General features: G+C 28.7%; 3 protein-coding genes across 3 annotated transcripts; all 3 read left to right on the forward strand.

The window, feature by feature from the left end:
* Nucleotides 1-1,056: 1,056 nt before the first annotated feature.
* LOTGIDRAFT_144204 (hypothetical protein) lies at nt 1,057-1,671 on the forward strand (the record flags this gene model as incomplete). Its single annotated transcript, XM_009054810.1, has 1 exon — nt 1,057-1,671. A coding segment is annotated over one exon (615 nt), but the record flags the coding sequence as incomplete, so codon positions are not given.
* Nucleotides 1,672-10,745: 9,074 nt separating this feature from the next.
* Nucleotides 10,746-14,406, forward strand: LOTGIDRAFT_144173 (hypothetical protein; the record flags this gene model as incomplete). The annotated part of the gene is made up of 7 exons (XM_009054811.1): nt 10,746-10,849; nt 11,112-11,268; nt 11,525-11,612; nt 12,943-12,993; nt 13,355-13,413; nt 13,657-13,806; nt 14,302-14,406. The coding sequence occupies 7 exons, from the start codon at nt 10,746-10,748 to the stop codon at nt 14,404-14,406; spliced, it is 714 nt and encodes a 237-aa protein (XP_009053059.1).
* On the forward strand, nt 14,335-18,745 carry LOTGIDRAFT_174933 (hypothetical protein; the record flags this gene model as incomplete). Its single annotated transcript, XM_009054812.1, has 9 exons — nt 14,335-14,385; nt 14,602-14,681; nt 15,461-15,494; nt 15,704-15,790; nt 16,243-16,371; nt 16,799-16,960; nt 17,551-17,679; nt 17,886-18,037; nt 18,394-18,745. The coding sequence occupies 9 exons, from the start codon at nt 14,335-14,337 to the stop codon at nt 18,743-18,745; spliced, it is 1,176 nt and encodes a 391-aa protein (XP_009053060.1).
* Nucleotides 18,746-22,362: the final 3,617 nt, after the last annotated feature.

Raw genomic sequence — 22,362 nt, forward strand, 5'->3', positions numbered from 1 at the left:
GTCAATCAATCAAAATTGAGTTTAAGGCTGTCGTTAGACCCAAACTGAAGTGACTATATTAAAAATAAAAACTAATAAAAAAAGGAAATGAAAGTTTGGTCTAATTTGAATTATTTTATAATATCTACTATACTACTATCATTTATAGATTTCAATTCACAGTAAAACCTATAACTGTCCTATGTTTTTAACCTGTCTGAGAGTTACAGATAATCAATATAAGTATTTTAGTCAAATAACTGAGTTACTATCTACCGGTATCTAGGGTTATTTTGATAGACTACTCAATCCACAGTTAGAAAGCAGAAAGAAATCAGGGTTTATTGAGATGTTAAGCTTACAGACATTTCTATTGAGTATTATATTGATTTTCTTATTAATTGTCTATTGAGGAAGAATTTATTGGAAGAAAATATCTCAATAGTTTGGTGACAATATTCATTAGATGGCTATTTTTCCTTTTTTTTTAAAACATTGGATCATGGACATCAAACTTTTTCAAATTATACTCTTTTGTGATAATATACCTTACAGTTAATTTTCTTTTATTCACTATTTCATACAAACTAATACAATACCTTGATATTTCTACATTGTTTATAATATTAATCAGGTTTTTAGGCTATAAAATCAGATCTATATGAGATTGGTATGTTAGTATTTGGATGTTATACAGTATGAGATACCTTTCCAATTCCAAGCAGATAGTCCCTTATAAACCTCTTTAATAATGAATTAAAATATATTTTTAGATTTCAAAACAAAATCAATGTTTTATTGTTTGTTTTATTAGATTTCTAATGAGAAGTATTAGTACAGTTGATTCAGTGCTATGGGTCTTTAATCAATTTTTCCGGATCATTAGAACACCTCTACTTTTAATTTATACAAGTATTATTTGTTCACTAATCAAATATATAATATGTGAAATCTTAAATTCTTAATCCTTAATTGATTGTAAACTTTACAAGATGTTTAAGGTCTATATTTTTGAATAGATTTATAAAGTTTTATGTCTCAGATTGTTCACTTACCATATTATTTTAATAGACTTTATATTGTACACTTCTCTCTATTATATTGTACACTTCTCTCTATTATATTGTACTCTTCTCTCTATACTTGTACACTTCTCTCTATTATATTGTACACTTCTCTCTATTATATTGTACACTTCTCTCTATACTTGTACACTTCTCTGTATACTTGTACACTTCTCTCTATTATATTGTACACTTCTCTCTATTATATTGTACACTTCTCTCTATTATATTGTACACTTCTCTCTATACTTGTACACTTCTCTCTATACTTGTACACTTCTCTCTATTATATTGTACTCTTCCCTCTATACTTGTACACTTCTCTCTATTATATTGTACACTTCTCTCTATATATTGTACACTTCTCTCTATTATATTGTACACTTCTCTGTATTATATTGTACTCTTCACTCTATACTTGTACACTTCTCTGTATTATATTGTACACTTCTCTCTATTATATTGTACACTTCTCTGTATTAAATTGTACTCTTCTCTCTATATTGTACACTTCTCTCTATTATATTGTACACTTCTCTCTATTATATTGTACACTTCTCTCTGTACTGGTACACTTCTCTCTATACTGGTACACTTCTCTCTATACTGGTACACATTTTACTATTAAATAATATATTATACCAATAATTTTATATACCGTACATAACTTAATAAAAAATCTTAATGAAAGTGAAAAGTAGACAATTTGTCAGTCTGTTGAATGTTTTTTCAGTATAAACAAGATTTTTCTTTTTGTATCTGTAACAGAATTTATATATATTGTTACAGGTTCTTTGTTTTTTCGTACTGTTTATTTTTGTTTTGTTTTCCTTCATATCAGAGCTTTATGACATGACATATACAATGAAATTCTGAATTTGATGGAAATGTTGAATTTGCACAGGGCACATTACCAAATTTCTTGTCCAAATTTCATCTAATGTGGTATGAACCTGCTTATTCAAATATTAGTATATAAATATATATATTGAACTTGTTGTGTCAGTCACCAATTTATTGGTTTTAATACGGTAAAGTTGTAAATGTTGATAGATGTAGAAAGCAGGATGTATTGGACTATTATCATTCTATCATATAGTTTAAAGTTGGTAAATAGTTGATATATATATTTACAGCTTTCTATTCAATGAAATCATTTTAAACAAGGTAATCAGATTATTGTTAGTATGGATATTATTTTATTGAATTATAATTTTATAGTTGTATTATATTAACCTGGACAGTAGATGACAGGGGATGAAAAAGGTTTTGATGTATCACAATGGTAATAAATTACTCAAAGTATCTTTTCTTTATTTTATTTTGTTTGTCAATTAGTTTTAGTAGGTCAAACTGATGAATCTTTCATCTACTCCTCTATATGGCAGACTGATATTTCTGTTATTAAAACCTTGTTATGTTTTGTTTACTAATATGGGGTATAGATTGGCATTGTCCAGTTTTCACTGATCAAAGCAAAAAAGAAAATAAAATTTGATAAACTGTCAAATTGTTGTAGGATAATATGATTGTTAAAAAACAAGTTTGACTATTAGAAGAATATATTGTTAGTTTATTAGAATAATAGATTATAATTTTATCTTCCTGTTTTATAAAAATCTTCCTTGTTATGAAATTATTTAAGAAAATAAAAGATATCATATTCGTGCCAATTTCACTATTGTTGACTGACTTGAATAAACTACATTAGTCTTAGTCAGTTTCATTTTAAAATGTTTAAGATATTGTTTTATGTATTTAAAGCCATTATTATTAAACCTCTATTCTTAGTTAGATTTTTTTATCTATAATATCATGGAATTCTAAAATTTAACTTTGAAGGGCATGTAATATATTTTACAATGTTTTTGGGTTCAACAATGGATAATGAGGCAATAAACACATGATAATTCTACACTTCCAGAAATTGAACATAAACTAATAATATTTTTGGACAAGATGAGGATGATGTGTATGTGGTATCAATATTTGTACCCTGGACCAGAACTTTGATTGGCATTCTCAGGGTTTTGGTGCAAGGATTTTGAATTTGTTTTGCCTTTGTTTATCAATGTGACCTGAATGTATATTTTATTATCTGATAAGTTTTTTTAGGTTTGACATTGTTTACACCTTGCTAACAACTTTCACTATGTTTTTTTGTTGATATTTGATTTTTTAGGTAATAACTAAAGTTGTTTCTGTCAAACACAGTCGTGTAAAATGGCTTAATATACCAGCAGTGTAAAATGGCTTAATATACCAGCAGTGTAAAATGGCTTAATATACCAGCAGTGTAAAATGGCTTAATATACCAGCAGTGTAAAATGGCTTAATATACCAGCAGTGTAAAATGGCTTAATATACCAGCAGTGTAAAATGGCTTAATATACCAGCAGTGTAAAATGGCTTAATATACCAGCAGTGTAAAGTTGGATTACGGTTTGTTGGTAATCATCAGCTGACACTGCTAAACCACATTACTAATGCTAAATTAATACAGTATTTGACAGCTCAGAAGTTTTAACCCAGTGTTAGTTGTCTTATCTTGATGAGTGACCATTTAGACCTAAAATATAAACAATCAGACTACAAACATTTAGTCAATTTTATTTCATTTCATTTCATTTCATTTCGTTTCGTTTCGTTTCGTTTCATTTCATTTCATTTCATTTCATTTTATTTGGTTTAACGATGTTTCACACTAATTACTTTTGTTTGCATCTACTTCAGACTTATTGTTCCATCCAAATGTTGCCATGTATTCAAACTATAAGGTTATATCTGGAATAGACAGACTAGTATGGTACTTATATCATAACCTTTCTTTCTCATTAATATGAAAAGAGAAGGCCTAGCCTGGATATTACTGGATAAAAATATCTTCAAACAGTTTGACTTGTGTCCAAAATAGAAACATCAACCTATATATTTAGCATCTTAACTGTTTTCACTGCAGGCCTGTATTTTTAAAACAAAATCACCAGCAAATGTCAAATATTTTACACTAGAGTGGTTTGAACTTTCAACAGGGAATGGCTTGACCTTTGACCTGTAGATTCATTCTGAGAGTTAATTGATGTTGGTATCAGACACTGAGGTCTGCTTCTATTTCACTGTGGTTTATTACTGTTAGAATTACTGTGATGATATCATCCACACAACCCGTCTGCTGTTTCTGTGTGGTAGTACTTTGCTACTGTTTGATTCCCATGTTTTTAGGATTTAGACAAATTGCGTTGGTAAGTGAACCTTTCTGTAAAAAATAAATGCTACTGAGTTGTGGACATTTTCTTTATTCTGTTAACCATTGTTGTTAAAAAGTAGAAGTTTTCTTTGTTTCCTGTATAATTTAAATGATTTGATCTTCCCAGACAAATATTGATTTTCTCGTAAAACTTTAAGTTTGGGTTGTATTTTTTTTTCATTGTCTGAATAAAATGATGGCTATTGTATGAAAATTGTGGGTGCTGAATATTTTTGGATGTTTTATAAAGTAATTGTAATTGGATGAATATTTTTGTAAGCTTGATATTCGACAGTTATATTCAGACTTTACTGGCAAATGAATGAATTAAGATGATCAGATAATGAATTGTGAATGGTAAAGTACAGTATATCAGTTTATAACATTTTCATTTAAAGAATATAGGCTAGTAAACAAACAAACTATATTATTTATTTAGGTTTTCAGAGAGGGATGTTAAATTGATGAGTCCAGTTGCAGAGTTCTATCTAGTATTTTGACAAATACAAATATATCCATATGAATTTCCTGTAAACTTTACACAGTAATTCTGACTATTAATACTGGTATGATAAAAACTTTTCAGATTTGTGTTATCTGAAAATTCTGAGTTGTAAGATTGAAATTCTCCTCAGGAAGCTTGATAACTTGTTTAATAGTTCTACTACTCATTAAATACACTTACTAGAAAATAAGTAAGGAGAATTGGTATCCAATAAGTACTTCTCTGCACCAAATTATTATAAAGTCAATCAGTGTGCAATAAGGTAAATTTAGCGAGAAGAGTAGCCCCAAATATATTGTGGTACTTAACTAGAAATTTCACTGTCTATTCCTATATATGTGTTTTCTATATATGACATAGTCTCACTAAAATTCGAGTCAAATTTTAAACTTTCAAACGTGAATAATTATGAATACACATGGATTTGAAGATTCAAATTTCGACGATAAGCTGTGAACACTATTACTTAAAAAGTTCCTGTTTCTAAAACTAAGATATGATTGGTCGAACAGATAGTGAAGGTGCACCGTTAAGTCAATTTTTTTGTCCCATTAATTCTTCAGACATCGTTTTCCATATCAGATTCTCGTACCTGCAATCAGAAGTGACAGCAGTCTAATTTTCAACAAGCTGAGATGTTTTTTTATAATAATAACCTTGAAATATTATGTTGAAAAGGAGAAAAGGAACTCAACTGGTAAAATAAATATTTATAAGTTTATGTCACTTAAAGAGAATAACAGTGGTGTAATATTGGCAATGTAATGCAATATGTCACAGGTTATTATTACTATAGTTGAATTTATTATCCTAGTTGGGCACAATCTCACTTTTAATTGAAACTTAATAAAGGCAATAAGGAAAATTTGGCTTGGGCTTAAGTTACATAGAAAAAATTATTAGTCACTAACTTGGTAGTAGATCAAAATATTTTGACGTCTGATTAGGTGGTTTATGATATTTCTTATCTAATGGAGGAACCAGGAGATAGTAAGTCAACTAAATTTTAATATAGCTTCTTCAGTTGGGTTTGTTCTCATGCAATCAAGTTGATAATAGAAGAAATGGAAAAACAAGGGTTGAAAACTAGGGTTTTAGTCACTAGCATGTCATATGGTCCTTTACATGTATATTGTTCTATACAAAACACCTGGAATGTTAATTGAAGATCTGAAACTGGTAAATTGATTCATGAGTAGTTGTCATGTGAACGTTCTATCTCAGATATCACAATCTGGCATGTATTCAGCTAACATTTTAAATTGCTTGCTTAATTGCATCTTTAATGATGGTCAAAAAATATCAGGGGCTTAAATGTGGTACTTTTTTGTTACTTGATAGTCAGGTTGGTTCTCATTCAAACAGGAAGTAAAAAATATAAATGACTAATATTATTGATATTAATTCACTGTCTATTCACATTTCAAAAGATCTTTGATGATAATAATTTCTCCTAATTTAGAACGTATAAGGTAAGATGTATATTGTGACCTATAATTTTAGCCTCACCAACTTCCTTGTAATTGTTAATAACATCTTCAAACATTTCAAACAAATTCAGTTTGAACGAGAAGATATATAGATATAAATAGCATATTTTAGAAATATTTTCTGGTATAATTTACGAGGTTTTTGGTTATGAAAACATTTTACAAAAAAGCAGAATGTCACTTTAAACAATAGATTATGAAAGTGACTCAGAATAATTTGTTTGGTTGAATTGAACGTGACCTACCTAATCTGTGACCTACCTAATCTTCCGTCAGTTTCTTTGAGAAACATCAATAGAAGATTTGATTATGCAAGGATTCAGGTACAATAGCAAGGAAACAATTTGAAGTGAGATGTTTTTGAAATGCTAATATATTATTTGTTGCTTGGATGAATGTTAGATAATATATAATATACAATTTGTGATTTAGTAAAATACTATAGAGTTTTGTGGAAATTTGCAGAAGATAGGGTGAGTTGTAATTCACTTTTTGACTGAAGAAATTTCTGGACATTGTATTATAACAAGAGCCAATATATTCCTGCACCAGCAGATACAAGCTTTACTTGGTTGTTTAATATAAATTAGATTATAAGATGATGGTTTTCTATGTACACAATCATGTTCTGTAGCAACATTGTACAATATTAATCACATCTAACTGTTTCTAATCATTAATAACCTCCCTTTACAGATCACATGTCACCATTTAACCAATCGGCATTCTTGTTACATATGATAGTTGAAATATCACTACCTCCATAGAATCAAATGGCACTTACCAACCCCCTTTCAGTGCAAAACTAAGATGTTCAAAATTGTAACTTTCATCATACTAGTAAATAAATTTTGAAAGTTTTCAGGTGGGAATTTTGTCCAATAGTTTTTATTCTTTCTTACGTACAGAAACATTTGGTAAAACAAGAAAATATATTGGTCTGTTCTTGATAAGAAATGCATGACTGCATAAGAAAAAAATGACGAATTATATTTTTTGTTTCACAATAATCCAAGCTTTTCTCCAAAATACTTGTCAAACTACAATAGACAGGTCAAAATATTTCACATTTCAAAACATGAAACTCTGAGTAGCCTACTGTTAAAATAGATAATTTAAGACTATAAGTAATATTTTATCTGTGCTACAATTAACAATCAAGATAGTAGACAGATATCAACAGTATTTATCTCTACTAAGCTGACCACTGGTCAACTTGGGGTTGGTGTAATAGTAAAATCTTAGGAGTGGTTAGAGAGAGAAAATATGCCACATTAGAGTTTTCTTGCTGCAATGTATTTGTATACAACAGCTAATGTACATCAATCTTAAATATTAATATCTTCATTCCCGAATTTACCTTGAAATTGTTTCTCTGTGGGCATTTTATACCAACCATGTTTATGTTGATTTCACACACCATTGAGAAATAACTAGAAGAGTTGTAATAATATAATATATAGTTCAAACTTATCTATTATCTAGTGAACAAGATATCATCAGGGCAGATTATATTTAAATATATCAAATTTATGACAATATGGTACAAAATTCTCCACAGTTGTTATCTGAATCTATCTGAAACAATCAACCTAGGCATATCGATCTTGATCAAAAAAAAATTCTTGATTGGAAGAGTTTTGAGGCAGTTCTATTTACATGGCACACTTCATGGCATAATAAAGTTGGAAGACTAGCTAAAATCTGAATTTCAATTCTCTATTTGTTATGCTAGGCTGCTAGTTGTACAACTGTGATGTGTCATGATGATTCAGGATAGAAGCTCATATTCTCTGGTTTTATTCTGGTCATTATTATTTGATGATTCACTAGTTCCTATTCTAATGATATTCATTGAATTTTCTGGTATGATTATTGTCATACAGAATGAAAGTTGATTCAGACATATTCATATTGATCAGTTGTAGTTTGAAATATAGCAGAGTTGATATTAGTCTATGATTATAATGAAATATAGCAGAGTTGATATTAGTCTATGATTATAATGAAATATAGCAGAGTTGATATTAGTCTATGATTATAATGAAATATAGCAGAGTTGATATTAGTCTATGATTATAATGAAATATAGCAGAGTTGATATTAGTCTATGATTATAATGATTTAAATTTCTTTGTTACTGCTTGTTTAATGTTACAATAATTATATATCAGTTTTAAGAATGGAATTTTAATATCTAAATATTGTTATAATGCCTATATAAATAATTATCTTTGATAAATATTATTATAAACTCTGATAGTGTATTAACTATTAAGATTGAATTTAGGTTGACTACGATATTTGTATGTAAAGAGAATATGGACTAACATAATAGATGATATTAAGAAATTTGTTATATTTTCAGTTATAACTCATGTTATATTTATTGATATATTTCAGCTCCAAGCAAACCCAAGTTTATTAATCGTATTATAACTGGAGTTCGTCAGAAAACCAAATCAAAATCCAATAAAAGTGGTGTGGTGAACCAGAATGCTGAATTTAGTGATGATATAGACAGTGGTGAAGGAGAAAGGTTCTCTGAATCAGATGTTTCCAACTCAGACTATTTTCTGTCTGCTGGTGAAAGTACTATAAATATTGAAAGTGATTCAGATTTGAATGATAAATCTGATACAGAAGTATATCAGACAGCTACAGGTTCATTAAGTTCCCCCTCTAAATCATCTAAAGTTTGGTCCACACCAACGTCCCCAGTGATATCAGGTTTAGTTAAACAGCGTTTACATGATTATTCCAAACTATCTGAATCTGAAGCAAGTCCAGAACTCAGCAGAAAAGGAAGTAAATTTCCATTTCATGAAACTGGAGCCTCACATTCAACACCTAGTTCTCCAAGTTCATCAAACGGAGTCAAACAAAAACAAGTTTTAGAACGGACAGAAAGTTGGCTTAAAACATACTTCAGTCAAAAAGATGATGAGTTCACAGAAAATGTTTTATCAAAAGGATATGTTCGGGCTTTAGTGGAACAAATTAATGGACTTCATCATGAGTTGTCTCCTGAAAGTAAAGAACAATTATTGTCTTTAGGTTGTGAAGTGTCTGAAAGTGAATTGAAGGAAGTGGTACAGGCAAATCTTACTCAATCTAAATCTGATATTGATCTTAAAGCGCTCAATGTGAAACTTAACAATGAAAAGAGTGATAAAATGTCCCAAAGTTTTCACAAGAAAAAGAAAAATAGTTCTCGGAAAAATAGTGTAGATCATTCAGACGACACTGAACCCAGTAAATCAGCTCGTGTGAAAAAACAGAAACCTGAAAACATTGATATTAAAGCTACAGCTGTAACAGCTATTTTACAAAGATCTGAAAGTTTAGCAAGTCAACCAATGAGTCCAGCAGAGTTATTTGATGAAAGTTGGTCTGATTCAGACGAAAGTGAATTTGATGATGACAGTGATAGTGATGTTTTGGAAGAAAAATTGTCGGAAGTTCAAGAAGACAAGGTAAGTTTATATTGTCTGAGTTGAACCAAGAATACTTTCTTTATAAGATTCAGTTTCCCATTGGAAATATATTTGAGTTTTTAATCTGAAGGTAATTATAGAAAATACTATTTTTGTTGAATATTAAATCTACCTTATTTGGTAAATGGAAAAGCTACAAACATTTGTTAAAAAATACATGCTTGATGGAGGTAAGGGTGAACAGCTTGATGGAGGTAAGGGTGAACAGCTAGAGGGAGGTAAGGGTGAACAGCTAGAGGGAGGTAAGAGTGAACAGCTTGATGGAGGTAAGGGTGAACAGTATACCTAACCTAGATGTTATCATTAGTAATTCAGTTTATTATTTATATTTGTTTCAGTTGGAATCACTGTGTGAAATACAACCTAAAGATAAACTACAATGTATAGCAGAAGAATTATATAAGACAGAGAAATCATATGTTGAAAGACTTCACCTTCTTGATCAAGTAAGTTCAAGGTGTTGTAAGCCATACTACATAAAAGCAATCTGTATTCTGAAGTCCAAGAAAATATTCCAGATTTGTCTGTAAGATAGTTCAGATTTCAATCTCCAATTCTAGTGTCTAGGATCAGTGAGGTTAATAGACAGAAGAGAAGTATATATGCTCTAGATAATAAGAATACAGAACAGACAGGTTATAGTTGCTAGTCTGGTATAATTTCCTATATTGTACACTTCCAAGCTTAACATATTCACTTCATGGTCAAATACAGAACAGACAGGTTATAGTTGCTAGTCTGGTATAATTTCCTATATTGTACACTTCCTAGCTTAACACATTCACTTCATGGTCAAATACAGAACAGACAGGTTATAGTTGCTAGTCTGGAATAATTTCCTATATTGTACACTTCCTAGCTTAACATATTCACTTCATGGTCAAATACACAACAGACACGTTTTATTTTTATTTTTAGGTGTTCCATTTTAAAGTTGTCCAAGAAAATCAAAATGTTCCATTTATGCCACAGGATGCTGTCAACCAAATGTTTTCCAATATAAAAACTATTTATCAATTCCATCATGATTTTTTATTACCTCAGTTACAGGAGAGGATAGATAAATGGTAAGTTGTTTTGGGGAATGGATATTAGAAGATTTAAGGGGTTGTAAAAAGCTGTGTTTTTATGTGGATCAGAGCCATTATTAGTTTCTATACATTGCCTTTAACCTGGTATTACCTTTCATTTATTTGCTGCTATGATTTGTTAGAAATATTGATGATGAAAATTATAATATTGATGATGAAAATTATAATATTGATGATGAAAATTATAATATTGATGATGAAAATTATAATATTGATGATGAAAATTATAATATTGTAGGGAAAATGATCCAAGAATAGGTGATTTGATGAAAAGAAATGCTCCATTTTTAAAACTGTATACAGATTATGTGAAGAATTTTGATAATTCTATGAACTTGATAAATTATTGGCTACAGAAATCATCCAAGTTTTCCAGTATTATACGTGAAGTTCAGGTAAATACAAAACTTCTGGACATATTTGGAAGGTTTTAAGACGAGAGTATGTGTCTCATGATAACAAGTATGGTGTTCATTTCTCTCTCCTTGTGTTGGCTACACATTGTCATCATTAGATACAGTATTATTAGTAGTAGAAATAAAATTGTGTTTCGTTATCCCTACCCCTGCTGCTTGATTCAGATTTCAAATAAAAATTTATTTTTAGAACCACTAACTTCATTTGTAAGTTCTTCTGTTTGCAAAATTTCAGAAACTACCAGAATGTGCTAATTTAACTTTACAACATCATATGTTAGGACCTATACAACGAGTACCAAGATATGAATTATTGCTCAAAGGTAAGAAATTTGTTTTTAGAGACTGTGTAGGTGTAGTCTTAATGGAAGAAAAAGTTTTTGGCCTTGTTCCTTTCAAACTGAGAACCAGTCTATGAAATTATTTTACCATTTGTATTAGATCAGATAACTTTTGAGTCGTTCATTATGAGTGATTGAAATAAATATCTAGTCTCTCTCTGTTTCTCTGTTTCTCTGTTTCTGTCTGTCTCTCTGTCTCTGTCTCTGTCTCTGTCTCTGTCTCTGTCTCTGTCTTACTGTCTCTCTGCTGTCTCTCTGTCTCTCTCTCTGTCTCTCTGTTTTTCTCTGTCTGTCTGTCTGTTTCTCTGTCTCTGTCTCTCTCTGTTTCTCTCTGTCTGTCTCTCTGTCTGTCTCTCTGAATCTGTCTCTGTCTCTGCAGTCACTCTGTCTCTGTCTCTCTCTCTGGCTGTCTCTGTCTATCTCTCTCTGTCTCTGTCTGTTTCTCTCTGTCTCTCTCTGTTTCTCTGTCTGTCTGTCTGTCTGTCTCTGTGTCTCTCTTTGTTTCTCCCTGTCTGTCTCTCTGTCTCTGTCTGTTTCTGTCTGTCTCTGTCTGTCTATGTCTCTGTCTCTGTCTCTCTGCTGTCTCTCTGTCTCTCTCTGTTTCTCTCTGTTTCTCTGTCTCTGTTTCTCTCTCTCTGTCTCTGTCTGTCTGTCTCTCTGTCTCTGTCTCTCTCTGTTTCTCTTTCTCTGTCTCTGTCTGTCTCTCTGTCTCTGTCTCTGTCTCTTTCTCTCTGTCTGTCTCTCTCTCTCTCTGTCTCTCTCTCTTTCTCTCTCTCTTTCTCTCTGTCTCTCTGTTTCTCTGTCTCTGTTTCTCTCTCTGTCTCTGTCTGTCTGTCTCTGTCTCTCTCTGTTTCTCTGTCTCTGTCTGTCTGTCTCTGTTTCTCTCTCTCTGTCTCTGTCTCTCTCTTTCTCTCTGTCTGTCTCTCTCTCTCTGTCTCTCTCTCTTTCTCTCTGTCTCTCTTTTTCTCTGTCTCTATCTCTGTCTCTGTCTGTCTGTCTGTCTGTCTCTGTCTCTCTCTGTTTCTGTCTCTGTCTGTCTCTGTCTCTCTCTGTTTCTCTCTCTCTGTCTCTCTGTCTGTCTCTCTCTCTCTCTGTCTCTCTCTCTTTCTCTCTGTCTGTCTCTCTGTCTGTCTCTCTGTCTCTCTCTCTCTGTTTCTCTGTACAGTTGGTTTTTACGTTTCAAGAAGCAGAGTATGATTAATTTGTAGTTTAATTCTTGTGTGTTCATGAAACACCCAACTATCTGTGTATAATATGTTAGCTATTAATATGTTCATTTAACTTTATCACATCTTTATCTTTATTATTACAGACTATATCAAACATTTACCTGAAAATTCTGCTGATTTAAAAGATGCTCAGGGTAAGTGAAATATATTTGAAATAAAAGTTGCAATGTCAAGGTTGTATTACATGACAAGTAACAGTAGTTACATTGAATAAATAAGATGATCTTGGTTGATTTAGTGGATCCAGCTAATGGTTATAGCTATTCTGGGAGAGTTCAATGACAAGATATTTGACCTTCTGTTAGTTCAAATCCTCAAGTTATTATATTTGTGTTACAAAATGAGTAGGAAAATAAATCAGATTGAATAATGTTTTCAATGTTAATATCACTCTAATAAAAAAAAAATACGATGAAATTTATTAAGATTTTAAGACAGACTTTATGAATTGTGTATAACAAATATAACATTGAAATATTAATGGTTTTTTTTCAGCTGCCCTAGATCTTGTCACTAAAGCAGCAAGTCATGCTAATGAAGCAATGAAAAAAATAGTAAGAACACTCATTCTAAACTTCTTAAATCATATTTGCTTCTAGAAATGAAGTTCTGTAATTCCTACTTATGGGAAGAAGGCTGTAAGACTAAATCAAGCCTGAATTACTATTTTAATATCTTAATTTCTATCCTAAAATAATAATTTGGCCATGTATGTATGTATGTAATGTTGATAGTTAAATTATGAAAAATATAATAATTCTTGGTCAAGTCTTGCTCAATTAAGATTTTCTTTTCAGGAAAAATTCCGCAAATTGTTAGAAATACATCAGAGTTTACGTGGTATAAATATAGATTTTATCTCACCAACTAGAGAGCTCATACGAGAAGGTCCAATTATCAAAATTGCGGCCAGAAGCGGAGAAAAGCTCTCACGTTATTTATTTTTAGTAAGTATTTTTTTTTTTAGCCATTGTCCAAGTCTTTGTCCATTCAGAAATGGCTGTGAACACCTTTTGAACGGTTTAATATTACTATTTGTTTGTTACAGTATAACTGTATTTTATAAAGATAAGGACTATATTACCAAACAGTCTACCATGAAATTATCGCTAGCACTCTATCACAGCAATAAATGGCAGCCATAGTTTGTAGAAAATTAGTCAGGGTTGTCATGTGATCAAGTGTTTTGAACTACAAGTGTTACTATAAAGATAATAAAAACATTGATAAGAATCAAACTAATAATATAATATATCATTACATAACCTAGTGTTAATATAATATTCAATATATATATATTATTACTTACATTATTAAATACCAGAAATAAAGTATCTTACCCAAAAAGACACAACAATTATTATTCATTACCCAAACAAATTCAACTCAAACTGTTGAGGATTGGTGAATGTCATCTTAATATATGATATTTCTACTTTCAGTTCAATGATTTATTATTAATATGTAGTGAACCAATGTTAGGAGCATATAAAGTGAAAGCCCAGATGGATATAGAGAGCATGGAGGTAATAACAATATTTAATTAACTCTACTTGATAAACTCATAATATTTATATATACTCCAATTTTATGAGAAGGATGACTATGATCAAATAGAATGTCCACATTAAAAATACCCTGACAGTCCACTGTCTAATATCATTTTTAATACTGCACACTGCATGGAGTGTCCAATCTTTATTAACATAAAAAGTAAGATATAAACTGTTTTTTATTTCTAGACTAAAGATGGTGATAATCTGAGTATATCTGGTACATTTAATTTACTAAGTAAACAGAAAACAATAGAGATTTTAGATGAGTAAGTATATTTATATCATTAATTTAATATAGAATCACACCCAAGAATATCTGCTTGTATATTCTCTACACTGAAAGTTGTGGTTTTCATTCGATGGTACTTGTAAGATCAAGGTGAATTATCATATTAGAGTGACATCAGGTGTCAATAATTCACTATAATATTGATAACTATATAATATAATAACTATATAATAACTATATAATATAATAACTATATAATATAATAACTATATAATAACTATATAATAACTATATAAAATAATAACTATATAATAACTATATAATATGATAACTATATAATAACTATATAATATAATAACTATATAATATAATAACTATATAATAACTATATAATAACTATATATTAACTATATAGTATAATAACTATATAATAACTATATAATATATAATAACTATATAATAACTATATAATATAATAACTATATAATAACTATATAATAAATATATAAGTTAATAACTATATAATATAATAACTATATAATAACTATATATTAACTATATAGTATAATAACTATATAATAACTATATAATAACTATTTCAAGGGAAGAAACTTGTTTAAAGGGTTTATTTTTAAAGCCGAAACAGTGTTTAAGATTGTTAAATAACTAGACTAAAGATGATATAAAATTTATGAAACCATGTGATTATTTGAGAGAACCTGAAATGTCAAAAGTAACACATTTATGATATTTTCCATGTCAAACATGAAATATTTTTATTGATACTTTGACTATTTCTTGGTTTTATTTTACCAGGCAAACACAAGAAGGGGAAGTAACCTGGTATGCGGTAAGTAGTGTTTTTTTTTTGTCTGTTTTCAACTCTATTTTTTTTTACAGATGTGAAGGCCAAAATCGACTGTGCTAATATAAAACTAACATGGTGGAAAATCAGTAAAAATTGTGCATATTATCTGATATTTAGTTGAGATATTCTTTGGTTGATTGAATAGAAAAAGAAATGTTTTTAGTTGACTGCATTTTAATATGTATTTTCAGTCTTTGAAGAAGGCAGTAGATGATTTAAAAGAAAAGAAGAAAAGAATTCGAGACAAACAACAATCTATTACCAATCTAGAATCAGGGGTAAGTCACATGAAAATAATCAACATGATATTTGTTTTACCACCTGATACATACCAATTCATCCATCTGAATCATTTTCTAGAATACAATATTGACATTCTGTTCTCATACAATTCAGTAAAGATGGACTGTACACTTTCTGACTGTTAATATCATTCTCACAATCAGCTATTATTGAGGATATCCTAAAACAATAACTTCTAGAATATATATATATATATTTATATAAAATTACATTAAGAGGTCTAACAAAAGTAGAATATAGTTAAAGTAGATCAATAACACCATTAAGATAGTTAATATTTACTACAAACATGTTTCTATTCGGTAATTTCAAGGCATAATAACCAGACACCTTGAAACTATGTAATTGAAACATGTTGGTAGTAAATATTAACTATATTGATATTGATATTAGTTGTATTTATAAATTGTATTTGTTTATATTATAGTTAACAGAAGGTAATATAGGTGAAAGAGCACCAAGATGGATACCAGATGAATCAGCTACTATATGTATGAGGTGTGATGCATCATTTACAACATTCCGACGTAGACATCATTGTCGTGGCTGTGGTTGGGTAAGTTTTTTAGTGGTAAAGTTAGGAGAGTAAGAGATCAGCTGCAGTCTAGTTTTTACTGTTCAGTTTATAATCTCTGTTACAGAGTAAGAGATAAGCTCCAGTCTAGTTTTTACTGTTCAGTTTATAATCTCTGTTACAGAGTAAGAGATAAGCTCCAGTCTAGTTTTTACTGTTCAGTTTATAATGTCTGTTACAGAGTAAGAGATAAGCTCCAGTCTAGTTTTTACTGTTCAGTTTATAATCTCTGTTACAGAGTAAGAGATAAGCTCCAGTCTAGTTTTTACTGTTCAGTTTATAATCTCTGTTACAGAGTAAGAGATAAGCTCCAGTCTAGTTTTTACTGTTCAGTTTATAATCTCTGTTACAGAGTAAGAGATAAGCTCCAGTCTAGTTTTTACTGTTCAGTTTATAATCTCTGTTACAGGTTATTTGTAGTAAATGTTGTAAAAAGGCACCATTAGAATATCTCGATAATAAGATAGAAAAAGTTTGTCAGAAATGTTATAATTTGATAGTTCACCAAACATTGGATTCGCCAGATTCACCCACAAATGATTCCTCACCGAAAAAACACAATATTCTAGATGTAAGTATTATAATATGTATTTATTTGTTATAATATGTATTTATTTGTTATCATATGTATTTATTTGTTATAATATGTATTTATTTGTTATAACATGTATTTATTTGTTATAATATGTATTTATTTGTTATAATATGTACTTATTTGTTATAACATGTATTTATTTGTTATAATATGTATTTATTTGTTATAACATGTATTTATTTGTTATAATATGTATTTATTTGGTATAACATGTATTTATTTGTTATAATATGTATTTATTTGTTATAATATGTATTTATTTGTTATAATATGTATTTATTTGTTATGATATGTATTTATTTGTTATAACATGTATATATTTGGTATAACATGTATTTATTTGTTATAATATGTATTTATTTGTTATAATATGTATTTATTTGTTATAATATGTATTTATTTGTTATAATATGTATTTATTTGTTATAATATGTATTTATTTGTTATGATATGTATTTATTTGTTATAACATGTATTTATTTGTTATAACATGTATTTATTTGGTATAACATGTATTTATTTGTTATAATATGTATTTATATTGTTTTGTTGTATTTTACCTACAGGTTAAAGCCAGTGATGCAAGTCTAATTGCCTCCTATTTAAATATGTCTGCTGATAAGGGTAGGAGTTGGATGAAAAGATATTTTGCTGTTCACGATACTTTTGTATTATATTCCTTTAAATCAGATCAGGTAAACCTGTTTATCACTTTATCATTTAACCCTTTGATTCTCAAAAATGTTTTCAATATTTTCATTATTTTCAATATTTTCAATGTTTTGTTTCAATCATTGTTTCTGATTTCAGTTTTCTTGTGATAAAGTTATATAAATACTTTAGTTATAAAATTTCATGAAAATAAACTCCCATAATTTTAAAGTAAATCTAATGTTTTCAGGATTATAGTGCCTTAACAGCATTGGCATTACCTGGTTACCAAGTTGAAATGGTGAAAAATCTTCATGATAAAAGCAATATATTTAAAATTTCTAACAAATCATTGAAGAAAAATTATTATTTTGAAGCTGATCATAAATTACATACCAAAAAGTAAGTTTCAATCTCTTATTTTTACTGGAAAAAATTTAACTGCTATCATTTGGGCATGGAAATATGCATGATTTTATTGTAAACATATAATATATTGAAAAAATACTTTTCAAAATAAATGAAATGCAGGATTGAAGCCCTCTAATTTATCTGACCCTTTTAGAATGATATTAAAAAATTTGATGGTGGACTACTCTGTAGTCATTGAGGAATTGATGTATTAACACGGTCATGACAGGTATTGTACAGATATTGTGTTTTAATGATATAATAAATTGATGAATATTCATTAGATCAATAAATACTAAAAGAAGAGGGAAGAGTATAAAGTGTGATTTTTATTTTTTCTATTTCAGATGGTACAGTATCTTGGAAAAAGTTGTCAAAGCAGAACTTCCAGATATCACACAAAGATTTTCATCACAATCTACAAGTAGTGCAAGTAGTGGAGGTGCTAGTAGTGACACATATAATAATAATAATAATAATAATAGTGATATATCTACAGACAATATATCAGGAAGTGTTAAAACTAACTGTTCTGATCAAACTATCAGTAAGAATGTGAAGTCTGATCACAGTGAAGACATTACTGATAACAGTGCCGGAAACACTAAAACGTCCAGTAAAAAAACAGAGAAAACACGAAAAAAATCTGTTGACAATTCAAAAACAGTGGAGTTATCTCACTCGAAAGATTCTACGTGATGATTCTGTAATAAATCTGTTTATATATATATATAGTATATGTCTCGATTTTGCTTTAAGAATTAATTTGCCAGTATTATTACTAGAAATAAACAGAAATAAATAAATTATATAATATGATATTTTTATATCTGAAGGTTAAACTACTAAAATGTTATATTGTTTATTTAATTATTAATGTTTTTGAATTTAAATGGTTTTTAGTCTTTAAATATATTGATTCTTAATCAACTTAATTTTCATTTCAAAAGCAGTCATTTTACTCAAAGACAAGGATTTCTAGGATTTCTTAGTCTGTGTAATAAAGAAAGTTTCTAATTTTTTAATCAGATTAATTTTCCTAACATTGATAAAAGATGGGTCTATTCCAGTATAAAATTGAATGTGAGAACATAATGAGAGTTAAATCTGATTTTATTGATCAATCACTCTGATGTATTTCTTGGGTTCTAATAAAATATCCAATAAGTGTTTTAGACATAATGAACTGTGGACAAGCTATATGGTTGTGATGCTTGTTATTGTATGTTTTGTATTATTTTAGATATTCACCATGTAAACTAATTATATTAGTGAATGGATGTTATTAGTGTCAAAAAATCAAAACCACATAATATTATTCTTATGTACATAAATTAACATATAAGTTGTATCATGCAAACTAATTATCATTGTCCATAGTATTACATTACCTTATGATAATTGCATTCATAATTTATGCTAATTTATTCTAATTTTTGTAATATTTTGTTTAAAGTGCTAATGAGTTTATAAGAGATGATAGATAAACTATAATACAACCTGAAATTTCACATTTTAAACACATTCTCTGTACAAGTTGATTGCTATTATCTGGATTACAAAGCAATCTTAGTTTAACTGAACTGATGTGATTTAAAATATCTAATAGGTATAGAGGTTATTTTATGAGAGAAATTGTGCTAATTAAAAAATGTTGGATGAAATAGGTAATTATATGTACATAGATTATCTCAATATTCCTGTCAATGTAAGACTAACTTCTTACTCCAGATAAAAAAGATTTTATAATGTGGATTACTATGAAGTGACAAAATAATACTGAGATAAAAAAAACTTGAATATTTTTCACTCTAATATATTTTTAATTATGATATTAGATGTGTTTTTTTTTTGTATTTGATGCAGGTAAGTACATTGCATCGCTATTTAATAATTTCTATGAATATTCTATGTCAGAAATTCGAGTATGACTGATATAAGAATAAGTAATTTCTTACAACACCAGTCATGTTAGCTAAAAAAAATATTTCATGTTTTTAACAGAATTAAACAATGAATTTTAACTGCTTAATTATTTTGACATATTTTATATAGAATTTAATATGAATTATATTATGTTGCTTTTTGAGATAATTTATGAAACTGTTTTTGCTACTGTTTGTTTTATATTTGTGTAAATTATATGAGATATTATAAATATTGTCTAATATCATATTTATATCAACAAAGTCAAATTTAAAGTTTGATAGTGTTCTATATTGACATCAATGTTATTTTCAAGGTATTATGTACGGAAACCTATTAGGGCCATTCATTTTTTTTTTTTTTAATTTTCAAGTTAGTATGTTGAATTTTCAAGTTAGTATGTTGAATTTTCAAGTTAGTATGTTAAGTTAGGACATACCAACACAAATTAGATATTTAATCAATCTTAGAATTGAAACGTACCCACAAGTTTTCTACTTATGATATTCATTCCAAGACTTCTTAACCCTGTTCAGAAAAAGAACCACATAATTTAAAACAGTTTGTATCCCAACATTAAAAAAAAGGACATGTTGAAGCCAAACCTTTTATTGTCCAAGAAACAGCATGTTATAATAGAAATATAATAAATTTAAGCTTGAAACAAAATATAGTAAAGTTAAGATCTAGGAAAATATCTAGAATATATAATATGCAATATATTACATTTATAATTTCTTACTTGATTATGATCAATATAAAATCAAACAGTGTGTCTGATATTTAGAGATCTTGATAAAATAAGATATTGGAATTATTCAGATATTATTAAGAGATCTGTAATCAGACTAGACAAACTTTAAATACAAAGAAATTCGCCAATACTAAATCATAATTTACTATAAAGTGACTAATAATAGTGCTTGGAAATATTTTACTTTCATAAACCTTGAAGATTCATAATGACTGTATCAGATTGTTTTTAAAGTTGTTTTTTTTAGGATGAATTTTGTTTGAAGAAGTGGAGAGTATGTGGATATTTTCACAGCTTCTCGAACTTCAGCTTCAGTCAAATTCTAAGATTGCTGCCAATGAATTAACCATTGTTATTCAAAACGAATCTATGGATTTATTGACTTGAACGCTCAATTATTGTTGAATGTTTCTGAAAGCTAAGAATCTATTACGGTCGGTCGACTCAATTTGAGCTTCAATTAGATTGTTTGATACTAAGATATGAACTCAATAGCTCTTTGAAGTGTTTTCAGGATAAGTTTACCTAGGTTAACCCAGAACCAATTTGTACAAATCCACTCAGGATAATAGTTCTAATCCTCTCCACAAAAGTCATAAGAGGAACCAAAATGTAAATAATTTAAAAATTCAGAAATAAAGCAAACAAATTCGAACTTGAGAAATATTTTCAAAACTCAACAACAATTTTCAAATTCTGAAAAATTTCAACAATATTTTTTTGATTCAGAAAATTTATCCTACAACAAAATTTATAATCTTTATCAATTACCTTTATCTTTAGGGAGATAATCCTACCCCCAAAAAACTAATAATATAAATTGATACACCTTTCTCTATATCTCTACCATATATAAATAATCTAAATAATATAGAGAAAAATGAACAGAAATTAGATATACAGGACACAAGATTTGTTTCGAAATTAGTTATATCACTTAATATTCAATCACATATTTTGATTCTAGATAATAGGTCTATTAAGAGTGAAGAAGTTCATAAAAACTCTACTGAAAGCACTGACCATGATGACAAGTAAAGATATTTATTCTTGAAAACTTAACTAATGATTATTTTAACTTTAGTTTTGTTATCAAAAAGTTATTTCTTTTGATTGTAAATAGTGACCGATTATCACGTTTAGATTGTAGATAGTGAAAGATTATCACGTTTAGATTGTAGATAGTGAAAGATTATCACGTTTAGATTGTAGATAGTGAAAGATTATCACGTTTTGACTGTAGACAATGAAAGATTATCACGTTTAGATTCTAGACAATGAAAGATTATCACGTTTAGATTGTAGATAGTGAAAGATTATCACGTTTAGATTGTAGATAGTGAAAGATTATCACGTTTAGATTGTAGACAATGAAAGATTATCACGTTTAGATTGTAGATAGTGACCGATTATCACGTTTAGATTTTAGACAATGAAAGATTATCACGTTTAGATTGTAGATAGTGAAAGATTATCACGTTTAGATTGTAGATAGTGAAAGATTATCACGTTTAGATTCTAGACAATGAAAGATTATCACGTTTAGATTCCTAAACAATGAAAGATTATCACGTTTAGATTGTAGACAATGAAAGATTATCACGTTTAGATTCTAGACAATGAAAGATTATCACGT

Source organism: Lottia gigantea (genome assembly GCF_000327385.1).
Source record: "Lottia gigantea unplaced genomic scaffold LOTGIsca_226, whole genome shotgun sequence".
In the NCBI taxonomy this organism is placed as follows: Eukaryota; Metazoa; Mollusca; class Gastropoda; family Lottiidae; genus Lottia; species Lottia gigantea.